Source organism: Geotrypetes seraphini, chromosome 6 (assembly GCF_902459505.1).
Source record: "Geotrypetes seraphini chromosome 6, aGeoSer1.1, whole genome shotgun sequence".
Lineage (NCBI taxonomy): Eukaryota > Metazoa > Chordata > Amphibia > Gymnophiona > Dermophiidae > Geotrypetes > Geotrypetes seraphini.
Genome location: NC_047089.1, coordinates 217,357,262 through 217,378,337, shown reverse-complemented (window position 1 = coordinate 217,378,337; position 21,076 = coordinate 217,357,262). Strand labels below are relative to the sequence as shown.

The following is a 21,076-nucleotide window of genomic DNA, read 5'->3' as shown; positions in this document are numbered from 1 at the left end:
GATTGTGAGCCTATAAGGACAGACAGGGAAAAATGCTTGAGTACCTGAATAAATTCATGTAAACCGTTCTGAGCTCCCCTGGGAGAACAATACATAATATATAAATATATATATATGAATATATAAAATTTGTTTCCTGACTGCCGTTCCTTCTAAGCTGAGCAGGAGTCCTCCAATCACATTGCTGACAGCGGGAGACAGTCCTTCAATATTGTGTTTTCAATCACTAGGGACATTCAGGTTCCCTAGAGTCCTGAAAAACTTGCTTATTTCTCTCTGTTGAAAATGTGATACTAAAACAGCACCCTCCACTGAAAAGAGTGTAGGTGGTGCAGCTTAGAGGGAACAGTGCTCCTGACTTCCCAAATACCGGCCATGCAAGCCATGTCTGCCTCTGCTTAAAACTGGATGGACCATTCGGGTCTTTATCTGCCGTCATCTACTATGTTACTATGTTACTATGGGTGTCCAACCTTTTGGCTTCCCTGGGCCACATTGGCCATAAAAAATGTTTCTGGAGCCACCCAAATGTGCAAATGCTGCAGCAAGATAGAGGAGGGAGCCGGCAAGACGGTAAACACCCGGGGGCAGCAGAGGAAAACACTGCATCGCCCTCGACTGGGGCTACACAAAATACTTCACGGGGCCGCATGCGGTCCTTGGGCCGCAGGTTGGACACCCCTGGTTTAAAGCATATTGGGGGTCATTCTATAAGTGGGTGCCTCCTTTTACGCACCTCAAATGTTCTATAATGATCTCCGAGCATCTAGATTCTATTATGAGATACTAGCATAACCCAACATTGTCTCAGCTACAATTTAGGAGCCTGCAATTATACTAGCCAGGGCAGTCTTTAAGCTGAGCTCAAAAATGGCAGCTCCCACCTTGGCCCTTTCACGCTCCTCCCCTGGGAGTAGGGTTACCAGACGTCCAGATTTCCCCGGCCATTTCCGGGTTTTGAAAAGCTTCCTGGAAACCTTACCTGTATTTATGTGTTATGCTAATTACACATGCACAAGGGAGCTCAGAACAGTTTACATGAATTTATTCAGGTACTTGGGCATTTTTCCCTGTCTGTCCCGGCAGACTCACTATCTATCTAATGTACCTGGGCCAATGGGGGTGGGGGGATTCAGTGACTTGTCCAGGGTCCCAAGCAACAGCATGGGTTTGTACCCACAACCTCAGGGTGTTGAGGCTGTAGCTTTAACCACTACCTCACACTCTCCCTTTGTACATTTACCCATGAAAGTGCTGGTATTCTGCACATCTATGCTCAAAAGTGGTGAATAAATGGGGCTCCAAGTTATAGAATTGCCCTTATTGAGTTCTTGTTTGAATTAAAGGTTCTATGCTCCTTTGGTGAATTAACACTGTCTTGCTGTTATCAATGCATTGTGCACTCCATTGGTGGATCGGCACCTGTTTGGCATTATTAATGCAGTGTGTGCTCTTTTGGTAAATTAGCACCTTCTCACTGTATCGATGCAGTGTGCACTCCTTTGATAAATCAACACCTGTTTGCTATTATTAATGTAATGTGTGCTCCTTGATTAATAAGCGCTTCAGTGTTACTGCAGTGCACATTCCTTTGGTAAATTGGCATCTTATCACTACAGTGTGCAATGATTTGGTAAATACAGATGGTATGCAATATGCATGCATTGAGGAGCATCACCGGGAAAGATTGTTCAATGTTTAATAGCACTTATGAACTCCATAATTTCCATCTCAAAAGAAATGCTTCCCTCCTGCTTTTCTCTCAACCTGGGGCTGGCATGGAATTCTTCCCTGCTTCTTGCCACCTGCCAGAACCCATGTACGTGTGAACCAGCAGTATTCCAGAGACTTGCCCACGCTTTTCTCTCTTTACTGTATGGTTGAATGACCATATCAGAAGTTTCCCCATAGTTCTGCTCCTGACCTCTGAGTTCCCAAGTGGATTCTCAAATTCCCACACTAACAGATCTGGTAGCTAGACATTCTAGCACATTTCCAAGGACATCAATCTGGGTCAGCTGCATATACAAATGAGTATGTGTGCTCTGACTTTATGTTCTATGGGAGAAGGTATTATATATCAACCTTTCAATGTTATCAGTGTAGTGCATGTGCTATGGCAAATCAGTCCCTTCTTAATGTTCAAAACTCCAGCACTGTATGGAACAGTGCAGCAAAATAATTTCCCAATGCTAATTGTATGCAAATTATCCTAGGACAAGCAGGATGAGTCAGCCACATATGGGTGATGTCCCAACAGCTCCCAATTTGCGGATAAGCTCTCCAATAGCTCAGAGAGATTTTTTTTTCTCTCTCTCTCTGAGCACGTGCAGTGCCCGGGCCCCACTGGGCATGCCTGAGTACTACCCATTTCCCCCTGCTACCCCTAATCCACAGTCTTTAGTCTCCGCCCGTTCCCATCGGTTGGACTTTCTACAGCTCTCCATTACAACTTTTCTACTTACTATTACAATTTTTCTACTTACCATCATGAAGATGCCAGAAACATCAAGGAAATGTCTGGGATGCAGAAAAAGGATGAGTACACTGGATCCTCATGAATTGTGCATCCGCTGCTTGGGTCCGGTGCACGAGGACCAGTGTTGCTTGCATTGTGCCCGCCTGTCTCCGCACGCATGCAAGCTGAGGAAGAGGGCACTGAGAGACTTCTTGAAGAGAAGTGAGGCCTCCAGCAGCCATCCTCATGAGGAGCAGAGAACCTGTTCTGACAAGTGGATTTCAACAGATAGAACAGCGAACAGGACGTAAATATTCGAGTATGCGTTATGCCTTCATTATGGATGTGTGCTCTGGCGATCTGAGGCACCCCCACCCCCTTAGAGCTGGGTCCTTCACAGGTCGATCCTAAGAATCTCAGGAGAAATCTCTCCTCAGACACCCTAATGCCAGCTCCGAGCCGTACTCCTGGGCAGGGTTTGATTTCTGCACTGTTTCTGAGCATTGGGTGGGAATAGGTAAGGACATCATTTGCATAGTGCTGAATACATTTAAACGTTACTTGCACACATGTTGTCCCCAGCGTTAGTACCCACTGAACATTCTACGTACCCTATTTCGGCGCTAAGCACAGTTTTGCTACCTTTCTACTGCTATCGATGCAGTATGTGCTCCTTTGGTAAACTGGCACCTTCCCAATATTATCAATCTGTTGTACACCCCACTGGTAGATCAGCAACAGCTTGTCATTTCTAGTGCAATGTGCACTCCTTTGGATAAGTCAGTACCTGTTTTCTATTATTAATAGAAAATTAGCATCTAAGTGTTTTCTATTATTAATGGAAAATTAGCATCTAAGTGTTATCACTGCAGTGTGCACTGCTTTATTAAGGGCTCTTTTTCAAAGCAGTGGTAGCGATTCTTCTGTGACAAATGCACCGAAGCCCATTGGAATTGAATGGACTTTGGTGCATTTGCCATGGGAGAGGTGCTGCTGCAGCTTTGTAAAAGAGGCAGCACCTAATGTGTGATCCTTTGGTAAATACCTTTTACTGTTATCACTGCAATGTGCACTGCTTTGGATAAGTCAGTACCTGCTTTCTATTATTAATGCAGTATGTGGTCCTTTGGCATAGAATGTGTTCTCTTTCCTTCCTTTGCTTCCTCTTTTTCTCCATCTCTTTTCCCTGACTTGCTTTTCTCCTCTTTAGATTCTCTCTCTCTCCTTACCTTGCTTATTTTCCTCTTGGTCTTTCTCCCCTCCCTCCCTTTCCTTCTCCTCTGCTGAACAATACCTGAAAATGGAACCAGCAGCCATGCAGAAACAATGCACAAGGTTATTTTGTGCAAGAAGTGGGACGTGTAGTTGGTTTGTTCCTTTCCTGACTCATGCTCCATAATTTCTCCATTGGCTCGCTGCATCCCAGGCTTTCAATGGAATTTAAAAAATAATAGAGTAACAGGCAGCAGCTGTCAAGACCAAACACATTTCTTGTCGTCCTCAGAGGACTGGACAAAACAAGTTCAGTTTTAGTCTTCTCTCACTTGAGTTTTGAACATAATATAATTGTTTCCATGTGCCAGACACATGCAACACATTATTTACAGTTACTGGGGAGAAAAAAATCCCCTCAGAACCAAGAAGGTGGCGAAATGGGTCCCGTTGGGCTGTGGCTGCCTGCAACATTTAAGATAAATATCTTGAAGATATACTGAATACCATTCATATGAATATGGTTTTAATGAAGATTTAATGGAGAAGATTTTAAGACAAATCATTAATAAAAGAATTTAAATTACTATAAGTTGAAAAGAAATAAAATAGGAAGGAGGAAGTTTTTCAGGATCAATGAATGAAATGTGGAACCTTGTCAGACTTATCTGAGGTTTATTCCCTGCCACCAAGCAGGTTTCTGAGATCCCTTTCCTCCCCTGTTTATACCCTATGCTTTGAAGAGTGGGATTTTTTTTGTCAGTTTGGTGTCTAATAGCACCCCACCTGTCCAAGCAACCCAACCACCCTGCCCTGAACTTGCTTTCCCCAAAGCCCTAGCCCTGGTGGTCCAGTGGGACCCTCTCCCAGGCAGGCAGGCAGGCCCAACCCCAACCCTGCCACCACCACCCCTCTGAGGCATGAATAGACACCCCCCTTCCAAGGCAGGACCAGACACCCCGCCCTGAGGCAGGATCAGACCCTGTCCTGAAGCAGGACCCAACAACCCCGCCCAAGGCAGGACCCAAGGAATTTGTTACTGTTCCCTTAGATAATCGTGGGAAACCATCCTATGTCATTCTTTAGTGTCAATCTCAACCTCAGCCCTTCTACATCAGCATTCTTCAATGCAAGGCTTGAGGACTAGTGGTTGTGCCCATTCATACTCTGATTCTTCCCTCTCTCCTTAAAGAATGACATGGGGATGGATGGTTTCCCGCAGTTAACTACGGGGACAAATTCTGTCTCCAGGTCATTCTCTGAGTTTCCCAGGTACTTGTGACTTGGATTGGCCTCCATGAAGACAGGAAGGATACTGGGCTAGATGGACCATTGGTCTGATCTAGTAAGGCTATTCTTATGTTCTTATGGTAGCTTAGGAGCCCACCCCACACCCCGACATCCCTTTAAAAAAGGCCAGGAGGGAGAAAGAATCTTTTCCTTCTCCCTCTGGGGCGTCATCAAAATGGCAGAGCCCTGGCCTACCCAGTGTATTCTGGGATGCACTGGGCAGGGTCTAACTACCAAATAGAGGATTTTTTTTTCCCTTGACTGCATAAGCTGAACCACTTAAAGATACGACTGCTATTTATGCAGCCCAGTATAAGTGATAAGCATCCTGCCCAAACTCCACCCATGTGAAGACTCATCTGCTAAGTACATGCCATCGAACACTGGCACGTGCTTACAAAATAAGAGTGTAGTCAAAATGGATCCTTTACTTGTGTATGTGTTAACATATATTTCATGAACGTATGCTTAATGCATATTCTTGCCACATAAATCTATACAGTTCCTTATAGAATTTGTCCCCTTACTGGGGGAAAGAAAGGGAATTCCTTCTTCTCTGCACTGATCTAGCCTAGGGTGTCAAATTCTTTTCAATGTCAGGCCTCATTGGAAAAAATTGTATTTTAAACAGGCTGGCTCATCTCTAATGTTGCAGCCAAATATATACCCAAAGATCTCCAAGGTATTGCAGTGTTCTTACATCTTATTCATCTTATTTAGTTTGTTTTAGTCATTTTAATATTCACTTTTTAATATTGGCATTTGTTCTTTTTAATGTGAATGATTTATTTTTAAGTATACATTGGTTTCATTGGTTTAACATTTCCCTAATATTTTCTCAAATTTTATACTATATTTTGCTTTTAGTGATTATATATACTGATTGCTTTCTATTCATTGATTATATATATTTTTTCTAGTAATAATATATTGATTCCTATTGGTAATATACAGATTCTTTTTGCTCTATTGATAATAATATATTGATTCTTATTGATAATATACTGATTGCTTTTTGTTTATTGATTATATATAATTTTCCCAGTAATAATATATTGATCCCTATTGATAATATAATATATAGAATATCTATATTGTTTTGTTGTGATATCTATATTATATTTGTTTTTAAATTTATGTGATATTTATATGATAGATTTATATGATATTGGTTATTATTCATTTTTATCCTTTATGTTCTGTTCATTAAAGAATATGTTGCTTTGCATTTATATTTTTAAACTTTTACATGTAATTTGCTGTTTCTTCATAATGTTTTTATTATTATATATATATTTTATCATCATATTGTTTATATGTTTTTATATGTGTTCATATGATTTTATACATGATTTGTAGACTCCTGACGCAGGCCGTAGGGCCGAAACATGTACATGTCGGGTCGAGTATTTTTGGAAGAATAAAGAATAACCAGATTAACCAGATGAGTTAAAAGACACTTTTATTGTGTGCACCTTTTCTTATTGGACAATTCCACTTTTTTCTACTATTCTGTTCCCTGTGGATTTGTTTCCCCTGTGTTTTGCGCGTCAAATGAAGAGACATATGTACACATTCAAATAAGTTTATCTGCTAAATTTTAGCAAATCTCAGCTTCTCCCATTTACTACTGGCGCTTTTTATTCTTTCCAACCTAACAGTAGTTGGAAAGATTTTTTTTTATTTTATTAACTGATTGTAAATGATTTGTCCAGGGGCAAAATAACTCCCAAAATAAAATGGAATGGGATAAAACTTGTCATGAGGGAAAAATGGGCCAAATTGGACCAGAGGCTCCAGAGAAATTATCTCCCCCCCCCCCCCAAAAAAAAAAAAAAAAAGCTTCAGTGCATTTCTGTGGGAAAAGGAGTTCCAGCTTCTATAACAAATGTAAATGAAATGTAGCAGTTAGCAACAGGGCAAGACAGTTTAAAAGGTGGCATTTCCCACTTTTCAAAACCCCAAACTGCTCCCTCACAAATGCTTCATCCCCAGACTGACTCCACAGTCCAGAAACTACTCACCTGGACCTGCCCCCACACAACATACCATACCACAACCCCAAACTATCCTGGCTGCCACACCACTTCACAAAGTGCACATCCCTAAATATTACCTTAACTGCCATACAACCCCTAAGGCTGCCCTTTCCTCAAACTACCCACTGCAAACTGCTCCCCTCCAAAACACTACCCCTAATTGCCCCACCACTTCACAGAGTGCACCATCTCAAAAAAAACTACTCCCATACTGCCCTGCTCTCAAAAACTACTCCTCTGCAATTTCCCTTAACCCCTACTACTCCTAGTCTACCCACTGCTAGTGCTCCCCTAAGTGGTTTACATTCAGGCAGTGTATCATATTTTCCTATCTGTCCCAGTCAGCTCAAACTATAGTGAACCTGGAGCAATGAGGGGATTAAGTGACTTGCCCAGGGTCACAAGGAACAGTGAGGGATTTGAACCCACAACCTCAGGGTGCTAAGGCTGTAGCTCTAACCCATGCACCACACACTCCCACATAGATATTAAAGGGTTACCAAATTTTATGATCATAAAATCTGGACTCATGGCCCTGTCCCTAGGCCCGCCTAGTTCCACCCATCCCCATCCTGTTCCGCCCAAGTCACGCCCCATTCCACCCCAGCCCCGGGCTCTTCTCATGCTCGGATCCATGTCGGGAGGGCATCTGCGCATGCACAGATGTGATGTCACTAAGTTACATCCACGCATGTGCAGATGTCCTCCTGACGCGGTCCTGAGCTGTAAGCTTTTCCAAAGTGCCGGGTTTTAAAAAGCCATCCGGATGCCTGGACAGTCCTCTAAAAAGAGGACATGTCCTGGTAAATCCACGAGCACTCACATGAACACATGCAGACCCCACAGATACACAAAGGATGCAAATGATCCTCGTGGAGAAAAAAAAAAGCCTCTATCCCTTTTTTATTTCATGTTATTTGTCATTAATTCTATTGTTGAAAGGGCTTCACAAATCATACAGTATTGTTGTTGGTTGCTATGTGCATTGTCAAGTTACATCCGTTGCCAGGGGCAGAGCTTCCATCTTTCAAACTGCCTTCCCCTCTCATGTCCTCTCCTGATCAGACACGCGCACAGAAGACGCACACGCATGCACACATACACCCACGCAAACAAGCATACACCCATATAAACAGACATGCACAAAGAGACATAAACATGTGCACACAAACACACAACGCCTCCCAACACATGCATGCATATTTACAGGAAGAATGTTTGGAATTAATTCCATCAGTCATGCTTTCGGTCCCTTCCTCAAGACACAGTAACACCATGCGAAATAACAGTTCCTCCGTTACCGCCCCTATGCTGTGGAACTCAGCTCCAAACCACATAAGAGAAATTACTTCATTAAACACCTTCAAATCGGAACTAAAAACCATTCCTGTTCAAAGATGCCTTTGACCTATGATCGGCCTTTTAAGGGTGTCCAACCTGCGGCCCCGTGAAGTATTTTGTGTGGCCCCGGTCGAGGACGATGCAGTGTTTTCTTCTGCTGCCCCCGGGTGTTTACCGTCTTGCCGGCTCCCTCCTCTGTCTTGCTGCAGCGTTTGCGCGTTTGTGCGTCCCCAGAAACATTTTTTTCGGCCAATGCGGCCCAGGGAAGCCAAAAGGTTGGACACTCCTGGTCTTACATGGTTTTCAGAATGGCATTAACGTCGGCTTTTAAACTTTCACAACCTAATGTCCTTCCCCATTTTTTTTCTCTCTCTCTCTCTCTTCTTTTCTATCCGAATAATGTAGCACTTCCCCTATTTCCCTTGTTTCTGTTTCAGTCTCTGTTTTGATTTGTATTTCATGATTAACTGTGGTCCGTTCATTTATTTTTACATTTTATGTATTCCCCTTTGTTTTAATTATGTAAACTGCCTTGAAGCCTGATTAGGCGGGATATCGGCCTTTTAATAATCTCGAAACTCTGCATTCTTTCCTCACTTGTCGTACTATTTGAACTATGCCAAACAGCTTCCGTTTGAAGGTCACAAGGTATAATATACACAGGCATATCAAGGCAGAAATTCTTTGTAGGGCTGCGTATTTGTTTGGAAAAATATGGGGATATCCCATGTTATCAAATGAAAAGCAGAAGAAAAAAAAAATCATGAAACTTTGTGTTTTATTGTTTGCCGTGCATACTAATGCGCAGAAGACGCTCATTTCACATACACAAAGCAGTGCACATGTGCAGAGTCAGTCAGAGAGACTCTGCACTCAATAGTTTCACTCCCACGACCATAAAACGGCCAGACGACAATGAATAAAACAAACATTCCCAGAAACAATATAAAATGGACATTTCTGGCTGCTCTATTTCTGTACTTCTGTTATATTTTCCTGATCTATGATTTCATCTCTTTAACATTTCTATTGCGCTGATAGACATACGCATATTTAAGAGACGGTAGGGTTACCAGATTTTACATATGTAAAATCCGTCACCCCCCAGTTCTACCCATCCCGGCCCCATTACACCCACGTCCCAGCCTCGCCGCTAGCCCCCCCCCCCTCTCAGCCTATTCATCTCGATCGGGAGGGCATCCGCCCATGAGCAAATGCCCCTCCCGACGCAATCTTCTTTTCAAAACCCGGAGAAAGGGCCGGGTTATGAAAAGCCAACCAGACATGCCCTCTAAAAAGAGGACATATCCGGGTAAATCCAGACGTAACCCTAAGAGACGGTCCCTGCTCAGTAGCGCCTACAAAGTAAATTAACAGAAAACAGGACAAGTAGGGGCTTAGGGAGTTTCTCAGGGTGCTTAGGATGAGGGGGTTATGAGCTAAATGCATTCTTTTTAGACTGATGATCTTCTGTCTCTCTGTATGTAGTACTTAATAGCTGCTTTGTACAGACACTTCAATTAGTAGTACTGTTTTTCTGTTTTTACCACTATGTCTGATCTTCTAGTGCTGGTCTTTTTATCTGTGCGAGGCCTCAACCTGCCAGCACCCAGCAGCACCGTCACTCACCAACCCTGTAATCATGTGAGATGCCACCATTGCTGTCAACGCCGATTAATGATGGCCTTTAATTAAAGCAGCTTAAAAAAAACCCCATGTGTTTCTGTTAAAGCGTTCTGTGGCGTGTACTTAATGGCACCCGGTCGGCCCCAGCAATCTCCGAGGAGGAAGATAAAGAAGGGTTTTGTTTTTTAAAAAAAGGATGTTAAGACTGTACAGTAGCTAGGAACACCCTGATCAGAACCTGCTCCCTGACTGTAACATAAGAATAGCCTTACTGGGTCAGACCAATGGTCTATCAAGCCCGTTCTCACGGTGGCCAATCCAGGTCCCTAGGACCCGGCCAAAACCCAAGGAGTAGCAACATTCCAGAATCTCAAAGAGTAAACAAGATTCCGGAATTCCAAAGAATAGCAGCATTAAGGGGAGAGTGTGGTGCAGTGGTTAAAGCTAAAGCTTCAGGACCTTGTGGTTGTGGGTTCAAACCCACGCTGCTCCTTGTGACCCTGAGCAAGTCACTTAATCCCTCCATTGCCCCAGGTACTTTAGATAGATTGTGAGCCCGCCAGGACAGAGAGGGAAAACTGCTTGAGTACCTGAATAAATGCATGTAAACCGTTCTGGAAAATCTGGTAACCTTAGTTTTACAGAAAATTCAAAACAAAGTCAGATATCTGTCAGATCAGGCATAAAACCAATACCCCTTCTCCCTCCCTCTCCCTAGTCAGGTGGGGTTGGCATATCAACAAAATGCTATCCCAAAGAGGTAGATTTAAGGCAGAATTTGATGAACAGAAAGAAGATGCCCGGTACAGCAATGCTCTCCCCTTCTGCTCTTTTTTTTATTTTTTTATTACATATTTAATGTTGGTACCTGTTGGGCTGAAGCAGTTTAATGCAGGGTAGTCTGGCTCCAGAGCTGCACAGTTATGCTGCCCAGTCTCTCCTTCGCTCCTCTGCACAGCCTCAGCCTCATCGACTGATAGCATGGGTGCATTGGTGCATCTGCCAATGCATTTACCATGCAGTAAATGTCTGCCCCCAGTGGAAAATGCAGAGCAGATGCTTGCCTCATCCCCGACATTTATCACCCAGGCTTTGCACATGGCACACTTTAACTTTTTCCACTTAGGGTGCAGTAGGTATAAAATTTTATCACATTTCAATGAACATGCTCATGTGTATTTGTTGTGAAGTATTTTCACTGGTAGAGCTGCTGCCTCTTCACCCAGAGGTTGTGAGATCAAATCCCAGTGCTGTTCCTTGTGATCCTGGGCAAGTCACGTAATCCCAATGTGGTGATATCACACACATGTGTGCATGCGTGTGACATCATCGCGTCACACCAGCGTACATGCAGATGCCCTCCCTACACGTGAACAGGGGGAGGGGGAGGGGCGGAACTGGGCCGGCCTGCGGGCAAGGCCATGAATCAGGATTTCAGTTCCAGAAAATCTGGTAACCCTGCTCCAGTGCCCACCGCTTTGAATGTCAAAGCCACAAAAAAGCGGTATACAAGTCCCCATTCCCATTTCCTTTCCTCTCATTTCATAGAATAAAGCCAGTGGTCTGATTGAGCTGGAAGCTGTGTCTTTTCTGTCCTCATACTCTCTTCCATAATTCTTTGATCGCTGGTGGTCAGCTTACTGTGCTTTCCTGTCAGCTGTTGCTCCAAAGGCTTCAGGATCAACAGAAATATGCAAAACAGAAACCTTTCTGAAAACCTGCCACAGAGCTGCCAAATTCCCCGATACTAGAAGGGAAACTTGACCAGTTTTGTTTTTGAATTTACATCCCACAGCAGGGTAGTGGTGTTAACAGTGTCTGATTCTACCAATTGAATTCAAAGATGCAGGATTATAGGTGGCAGAATGGAGTGGGACACTGACGCCTTGATCTAACCAATATTTTGTTCACTATAATATCAGCAATTATTAGAGAACTTGAAGGCCAGAGACTTGGGGGCCTTTTCAGCCTAAAAGGTGACCACTGCCTCTGATTAAGACGAGGTTGTCAAAAATACAAGATTGGCCAAAAATTTCCTAGAACTGGGTGACTTGGTAACTTAACTGCTAGCCATCATGCCTGTGCAAGGTTTGTCTGAGTCCAATACTGATTTTCTGCCATGCTTTTTATTTGAAGTGAAAGGTAGAATTCCTTCTTCCCTCTATCCCAACCCTAACTTGATTTTTGTTTATTTTTTATTTTTAGCAAATTGCCACACTCTGATAGAGCCTAGAACAGTTTTTATGGTATGAATGATTAAGAGGCTTAGAGGCAATTTTACTAAGTTGTGTTAGGTGTTAATGCGGCTTAAAATGTGTGAGAACAGATGACGAATCGCCTTAGGGCCCACGGGCTTTGCTGCTCTTGGGCCAAAGCCACTCAACAAACCAAAAGATGAAGGCAGCTACTGGGAGGAGAGGGTCTGTGAAGAGAGGGCATGGGTGGGAATCCCTCTTCAATGACTTTTGGTAGCTGAGTTGGAACTTCCCTTCCTCCAGTTAAATATGAGTATTCACAATTTAAATCTGACCTGTCTCCCCACCCTCCTGGCATTATCTCACCTTTCTCTCTCCATTTCCTAATAACTATACAGATCAGTTATAGATTTAAAAACATCTTTTCTTCTCCCTTATTATCAGGAGCAGCTCTAGCCACAGTGCTGTCAGCCTGAAATAAGTCCTCCTATTCAGCGCCACGGCACTGCCTTCTTTTTCCATCTTGGTCTGCCCAATGTAAATGAAAATGGCAGAAGACAGGAACTGTTGGCCAGAAGTAGCAGCTCCGAGCAAACAGGCACAGAAACTCAGGCACACAGATTTTGCCCCTCTGGTTCTTCTTTTCTAGCTGTAACAAGCATATGAGTAAAAGAGCCATGTAAGCTGAGTTCTGATTGGTTGAATGCCATATGACAGGCACAGGGCATTCAACCAGTTAAAGGTTGACCCGCATGACTTCCACACTGCTTCACCTGTTGGTGCTTCTCAATGGGGGTCCTTGCAGTGGCCCTTACACATTACAACCGCTAATGCTGCTGCTGGGAGAGGCTGGCAGCACCCTTCCTCTGAGGGCACCCTTGGTAACTGCCAGGCTCCCCTATCTAAGATCTAACTCTAGTATTCAGAAATGTTTTGTAGTTTATCATGAACAAAAGCCAAGTTCTCACTGTTGTTTACTCTCTTTTACTTAGGCTTGAAGGTACTGAAGATGACTGGGGACTTATTATGACTGTAAGAGTACTAAGGTCCTTCCAAGAGCTCCTTGTTAGTGAAACCAGCACATGCTTCTGGTGCTGAGCCATTATGGGAAGTGTCAGCAGCCTTATCTCTGGGCATAATTTCAGCAGCAAACACTGCCGGACTTCTCAATACAAATTTCGAAAGTCATCCCATTTGAAGAAGCTGAACAGGTACTCGGACGGGCTGCTAAAATTTGGCTTCTCACAGGAGTCTGGCCACGGGAAGTCCAGTTCCAAAATGGGCAAGAATGAAGACTTCTTTTATATCAAGGTCAGCCAAAAGTCTCGAGAGCCCCAGAGGCCCGACTACTCCTCGTTGTCTAGCGGAGACCTGGGGAGTCAGGGCACCGTAAGTGCCGAGTTTTCCAACTGCACCAATCCGCCAAAGCTGATGCATTTCTCCAACCAGTTGGAGGTGGTGAGTACAAATCATATGGCCATGCATGACTGTGTGGATGGGAACTCTGCTGTGGACATTAGGGAGTCATATGTGTGTCTATTTCTGGGCCCTTTACCTGGGATTATTACCCATTTATATGTTCCGTGACTCTGGGAGGTGGGCGCTTAGGAGACTTCTAGTGCCCAGACTCCAATGTAGTAAGGAACCCAGAGAAGCTGGAGAAAGGGGCCTTTCAAAAATGTTTCTTGAGGTCCAAATATTTTGTTTGCCTCTTGTTGATCTGGTGTTCAAAACACAGCCTATGGTACACTTAACAAGGGAATTCCCAAACCTGTCCTGACAACCCCACATCTGGTCATGCAAGACAAGGTGGATGTCTTTTCAACCCAAAAAAAGTCTTTATTGGAAACAATAGGTCCCGACAAGGATCCCAGTTTTGGCGTGTAGAAGATGCCTTCCTCAGGGGACACTGTGGGAAGAGTTGCAACATATACAAAAATTATATTAAAACCATGAAACATAAACATAAATGTATCCTTAAAAAAAGTATAACATATAAAACCATAAAATTGTATATATAAAGCATATTAGACCAAATATATAAATAAAGCATAAAATGAGGCAGTAGAAGCATAAACAACCAAAATGCATAAATAAAAGGTAGAACCAAAATAAATGGTTAAAAATATGGCAATATTATGGCAAGAACAATGGACTATCAGTGACTTTATTGGGAGATAAGTACTTCTCTGTTCCATTTAAGGCCTCTTCTATTAAACTGCACTAGCAGTTTTCAAGTTTCAAGTTTATTAAATATTTGATGAATCGCCTATTAGCATTACTAAGCGATGTACATTTTCAAGTAAAGAAACAGAGATACTAATATTCTAACAATAATTTAAGTATAATACGTACTTGAAGTGGGAGGAAAAAATTAAAAAGTTACAAAAGGTAAGGGGTTATGAGGCCAAAGCACAATTAAAAAAGTGACCCTAACGTAAGTTGTTTTCAGGAGTTAAAAGCATCATTAAATAAATAAGTTTTTAAAAAATTTTTAAATGTTGCGAGGTCTTTTTCTATTCTAATGAACTGAGGAAAGGCATTCCACCATTGTGGTCCCATCACTGTAAACATGTCCGATCTCCTAGTCCCTATAATTTTCAAAGATGGGACGGAAAGTAAATTTAGATCTAATGAACAAAGTGTACGTTGGGTTTTGTGTGGAATGAGTGATCTGGAAATAAATTGTGGTTCGTTAGATGATAAAGTTTTAAAAATGAGAAGCATTATTTTAAACGTTATCCTATGGCTAATTGGTAGCCAATGAGCATCTTTGAATAGTGGGGAAACGTGATCATATTTTTTCGCATTGTAAATTAATTTTATGGCTGTATTCTGTATTAACTGTATTAACTGTTTTCTAGCGCAGGGAGCCGTGCTGAATGGCCCGCGCTGCTCCCGCCGCTCATAGAGTTCCTATGAGTGTTGGGAGCAGCACGGGCCATTCAGCGCGGCTCTCTACGCTAAAAACTGCTAGCACAGTTTGGAAGAGGGGATTAGTTCTTAAAAGCCTGGTATATTTTATGTGCTTATTTCAACATTGAAGGTGGACATATTCTTGAAAGTTGAACCTCATTGATTTTGAAATTGTAGCAATTTTTATTTCACACAATACTGCAGAGATCACAATTGACATATAATTATTTTGTTTGTGTGTTTTTGCACATTTTTTCACAAAAATCACTATGGGTCCAGGGATGCTACACATTTGAATAACCCTGTTGGGTTACACTTCTCTCAGCTCAATATTGTAGGCTTGTCCTGACTTTTGAGTTGTGTCAACTGAGGATCTATCACATATTTATATAGTATAATCTCGTTATAATGGACTTCAAGGGACCTGGGAAAACGGTCTGTTATATCCAGAGTCCGTTATATCCAGAGTTGTATTTTTTAAAAACTTTATTTAGGTCAACTTGAAACAACATACAATCAATGAACAACAGTCACTGCACAAGCATATCAACAACATCAAAAAACAAAACTCAGCAAAACATTGGTATGGCACGAAATGATTGCAAAACCAGAACACTAAAAGATGTTCTAAAGCATTATGTCGTCCTGTACTGGAAAGAAAAATACTCTGTCATTTTCTTCTGCGCTGCATTTTGATACTATATCACCGGCACACCACGCGCCTTGTAGGCGGAACCTGCATGTCCGTTATAGCCAAATAAAACTACAGCTAAAAGCAGCTCTGGGGAACAAATTAGTTGTCCGTTATATCCGAAAGTCTGTTATATGCGAGTGCGCTATATGCAATGATTTTCTGCATGTTTATAAAGGCGCTCGGCTGGGACCAACGGACATCTTCTGCTATAGTCGAGGTACTGTTATAAGTGAGTCCGTTATAACGAGATTATACTGTATTCAAATTTAATAAATTTTGATATATTAATATCTTCGGTTATGTTCTCCCAGTATACTTATTGGTCTTAGGAGGAATAACTGTTTGCATCATAAAGAGCCAGCATAGATAAAAGCCTTCATAAGAAAACCAACATAAAAAATAGAATGTAGCTCATCTGAATTTGAAATCAAGCTGCAATGTAAATTTGGTGTGCAAAAGTAGATAACGAGTACCAGCTTCAAGGATTATACTGAGATTCTGTCCAAATCTGTAGAAAATCCAGACTTCACTCCCACATAGAATAATTTGTTGAATGATGCTATGAAATATAATAGCAGCCTTACTGAGTAGTTGAAACTGGCTAGAGAAGTGATGGGTTTTTTTCCTGCATAGAAGGCCCTATGTCTTACAAATATTGCTAATTTAAAAGTGGGGGGAAGAGGGATATGCTATCATGCAGAAATGTTGCTTTGTCTTGCCCCCCACTCATTACCTAGCTTGACCTCCTATTATCAGTTCAAATATTTCTATCTAGATACATTACATTACATTACATTAGTGATTTCTAATTCGCCAATACCTTGTGGTTCAAGGGGGATTACAAAATAAGTTATCTGGCCATTTCCAGAGGAATTGAAGAGAAGAGCGAGTTGCTTCAGAGAATTGGGATGAGTCTTGCAGTGTTAGTTTGTCTTCAAGAATTTCTTGAATAGCATGGTTTTTATTTCTTTTCTGAATGATTTGTAGTCTGGGTCTGTTATCAGTAAATTGGAGAGTTGGTAGTCTAAATTTGCTGCTTGTGTGGCTAGAAGGCCATCATACAGTTTTTTTCGTTTGACGTCTCTGATTGGGGGATGCGTGAACGGTTTGAGGGTTCTCCTGTGGCTGGTTGAGGTAGTTTGGATTAGGTAGTTGTTTAGGTAGGCTGGGCTGTCTCCGTTTATGGTTTTAAAAAGTAGGCAGTAGAATTTGAATTGTATTCATGCTTGTATTGGGAGCCAGTGTGAGTCGAGGTATGCCGCCGTGATGTGGTCGTGTTTCCTCAGTGAGTAGATAAGTCTTAGCGCTGTGTTTTGAACTGTTGGTAGTTGTTTTATCATGGTTGCGGGGCAGGGGAGATAGAGTATGTTGCAGTAGTCTAGATTCTAAAAGACCTAGGACTAGGGACTGGACCAAGAACTGGAATTGTGTTCTGTCGAAGAATTTTCAAACTTGCCTCAAGTTTCTCATGACCGCGAATGATTTTTGTATGTTTTGTTGATTTGTGGTTGCATGGTACATCATCTACCTATTTATGTTATCGCTAAATTACATCCAATGCAAGGAAGTAGAACAATATGCAGCAAGCAGCCCAGACTGAACAGTGGGGCTGTTGCAGCTGGTCATGGTCTTACCCGATAGTATCACTCATTGGTGAGAACATTTAGTCTGCAGCATAATCATGGGGGAAATCTCAGAACTGTTCCTGCATGAAGGCACACATGAAGCCCTGGTAGGCATTTTGTGATGCAGCTGAAAAATGTAGCTTTTGTTTTGGCATCATGTAATGAGGAAACACAGCAGATGGTCAACAAACCCATCGCATCGGTGCTGGGATGCGCTGCTGCTCCATCTGCCTCAGTCAAATGCAGTACCCTAGGAGAAATGTTGCAAGAAATATCTTTTGTATTAGGGGAGTTACTGTACTGGAGTTCTGCATTATCTTTACTCCCTTTTTTTTGTCAGCATTGTGTGGTTTGCATTTTCAGTTCCTAGAATTACAGAGCAGAATCTCCCTTTCCATGCCTCGGCAAAGTAAGTCTTAATGGGACCTGTGCTGGATGTAGGAAGAAGCATGGAGCAGAACATGCATGCAGTACTGAAAGTCAGACCTTCTGTTTATTCTACTTAATGTGGAGGACTGCTATAACCATGTAAGCAAGAAGTAAAGGGAGGGGAAGGTGGAGAAGAGCTGAGCTGAAATTGTGTATTAAAAATGCTCGTTTCATTATTTATTTGAAACCCAAGCATAGGCTCAGATTTGAAAGAAGGACTTATTTGACCATTGTTGGTTGGATACCCTTTACTCAACCATGCAGGTAACAAAATGAGTGAGGCTTAATTCTTTCTGACTACTGACCAGTCTCTGTTTCCTCCCTAGGATGCTGAGAAAAATGTCCTAAGGCCAACAGCTCTCAAACCTATGCAGTCTCGAAGCTCTGGCAGCAACCTTCATTCTTCCCCGGAAAATGGCAGCCGTTCATCTCAACATGCACACTCCTTGGAGAAACCAAAGGAGCCAGAGAGCAAATCTTCAGGTTACTCGGGGGGAGCCCTCTCTGATTCTGGTAGGAACTCCATGTCCAGTCTTCCAACACGTAGCACAACCAGCAGCTATCAGCTTGACCCCCTGGTTACACCCATGGGGCACATCAATAGATTTGGGGGCTCTGCTCACAATATCACCCAGTGTGCAATGATACAGGACAGCAACATGCTGAGTCTGAAAGCCATGTCCATTTCCGATGGTGGGAACTCCAATAAGATCATCAGCGTGCCCAGTAAAGTCCATCACGTGTCAGAAAAGATTTCCTGCATCCGCACTCCCATTGCCACCGATGAGAACACCGTCCAGGAGCTGGAACAGAGACTGATGGAGAAGGAAGAGGAGCTACAGGAGTTACACAGCAACATGGAGGCTAAGGAAGTAGCTACCTGCCAGGTCTATGAGGAGAAGCAACGACGGTGCATAGAGGAGATGGATATGCTGAAGCAGAAGTGCAGCACCAGGTTGAGGCAGAACTCTCAGAAAGCCCAGCGGAACCAGCATATCTTGCAGCTTCAGGTCTTCCAGCTGCAGCAGGACAAGAAACAGCTGCATGAGGACCTGCAGACATTGCTAAAAGAACAAGACCTGCTGGAGTCTAGGCTAAAATCCTATGAAAAGGAGAAGACTAATTTTGCACCTGCTTTGGAGGAGACACAGTGGGAGGTAAGTCAACTTCACCTCATACCAGCTGTATCTGACAAAACCTTATTAATGCATCCCATTATATTTCCAGATATCAGAAGGGGTAATAACACAAGCAACTTCATCAATGGATATTTTCACCAGACGAACAAAATATAAAATTCACACTAGAAAAGTTCCATATTATGTTACACACACAGGAATTTTCCATCAAAGATTTTTTTAAATTGTTTCTAAGGACCAAAGGTGCCAATTTCTACACCATATGTTTCTCCTGAGTCATCCAGTCCTCGAGGTGATAACTTAGGGACACAGAGACTAACCAGTCCAGGAGGTATTAGGATCTTTGTCCTAGGGTTCAATGCCTACAAGCTTTGAAATTAAGAACTGCTAAGTGATCTCCTCTTTTTCAGGTGTGCCAGAAGTCTGGAGAGATCTCTCTCTTGAAACAGCAGCTGAAGGAATCCCAGTCGGAACTGTCCCTTAAGACAAGTGAGATACTGAGTTTGAAGGCTCAGCTGAAAGATGCCAAGGTTAAACTAGAGGTACAGGAGCAACACTCCCGGGAGATAGAGAACTTGCTCCACACCAAGGATGTAGATCTGGAGGTATGTGAAAATGAGCTGCAGCGCAAGAAGAATGAATCGGAGCTGCTGAGAGAGAAGGTGAAGCATCTGGAGCAGGAGGTCCTGGAATTCAGGGCTGCGACAACACATCACAGGGACCAAAGTAGCCATGAGAAGGAAAGTTCACGTGGTATGGAAAGCAGGAACGAAGCTTTGCAGAAGGAGGTGGAGGAGCTGAAATGTGAGTTGGAAGAAGAGAGGCAGAACAACGAGCAAATGACTACTGTATTCCAGAATGAACGGCAAACTTGGAAGGAAGAGAAAGAGAAGGTGATTCGCTATCAGAAGCAACTACAGCAGAATTATCTTCAAATGTACAAGAGGAACCAGGCTTTAGAGAAATCTCTTCGACAACTATCTCCAGGAAATGATGAAGAAGGAGGTGCCCAAGAGTTCAGCCTAGACCTTGATCTGCCAGACATAGATGTTCCCTTTGAAGACATTATAGCCACAGAAATTTGAGAGCATTTCTGTTTCTGTCCATTTCCAATAGTGGCCCAGCCGTATTGTCGTATTGCGTTGGTGTACCTTTACGACTTGTGATATGTGATGGCCAATGTACCTCTATGGAAATGTGTGGTGCTGTGTTTCAGTGCTTGTGGTACCAACTGCCTGCTCCATGTGGTATGAGGTTACCTCCAAGTGTCTTGCCCTCCCCTTTTCCTGCACCCAAGACACACCAGCAGCCACAAGGTCTGTGTTGCTCTGCCTCTTCTGGCAAAGAAATAAATTGGCAAATATTAGCTCTTACCTTTAGGCCATTCAGCTGTGGGAATCTGCAACCCTTGGTTCCATTGTAATTTGACAAGTCAATAAGTCCTGGCGGCAGCCCTGAAATATTGACTATGAAACTCAGAGCTCCCTAGTTTCTTCCAAGGCATCTTAAAAAGGAAAAAGAAAATGAGCCCGAGTGGCCTTATTTAATGCTGTAAATTCTTGGATGAGGCTACCTGGATGCTGTAAATTCGAGGATGAGGCTACCCAGAATTAGCTCTTTGCCAAGCCTTTGGTCTCCAAGGCCTTCTGAATTAATTGAGCTGATTTATTAAGGCCAATGTAATAAAATAGTAAAAGAAAACAACATGCACTGAAATTTAGCATGCACTCATCAAAAAAGATTTTTTTTTAATTTAACTCAGGAGGCAATAAGCCAATAGTATGCAAATGCATGCTAATAAAAATGTGTGCTATTAGCTCAGTGCACTTTTTTTTTTACATCAGAATGTAATATTAAATTGGTAATAATGTCCCTAGTCTTACTACTGTGCTTAACTTGAGTGGTTAAGGGCTCCTTTTACTAAACTGCGGAAGAGCTTCTTACCGCAGGCCAGCGAGGAAAATGCTCCGACGCTCATTCAATTCCTATGAGAGTCAGAGCATTTACCTCGCCAGCCCATGGTAAGAAGCTCTTCTGTGATTTAGTAAAACTCGGCGTAAATGTAGTAATTATAATTCACACCTCAAAAAAAAAAATTGGAAGCTCCCTAGT

At 42.6% G+C, this 21,076-nt stretch overlaps 1 protein-coding gene across 1 annotated transcript; it reads left to right on the top strand.

Annotated features, from left to right (window-relative positions):
* The first annotated feature begins 13,265 nt into the window (after positions 1-13,265).
* Positions 13,266-20,221, top strand: LZTS1 (leucine zipper tumor suppressor 1). Its single transcript, XM_033950601.1, has 3 exons — positions 13,266-13,619; positions 18,152-18,982; positions 19,375-20,221. Exons 1-3 carry the CDS (start codon positions 13,266-13,268, stop codon positions 20,047-20,049), a joined length of 1,860 nt encoding a protein of 619 aa, XP_033806492.1. The 3' UTR covers positions 20,050-20,221.
* Positions 20,222-21,076: the final 855 nt, after the last annotated feature.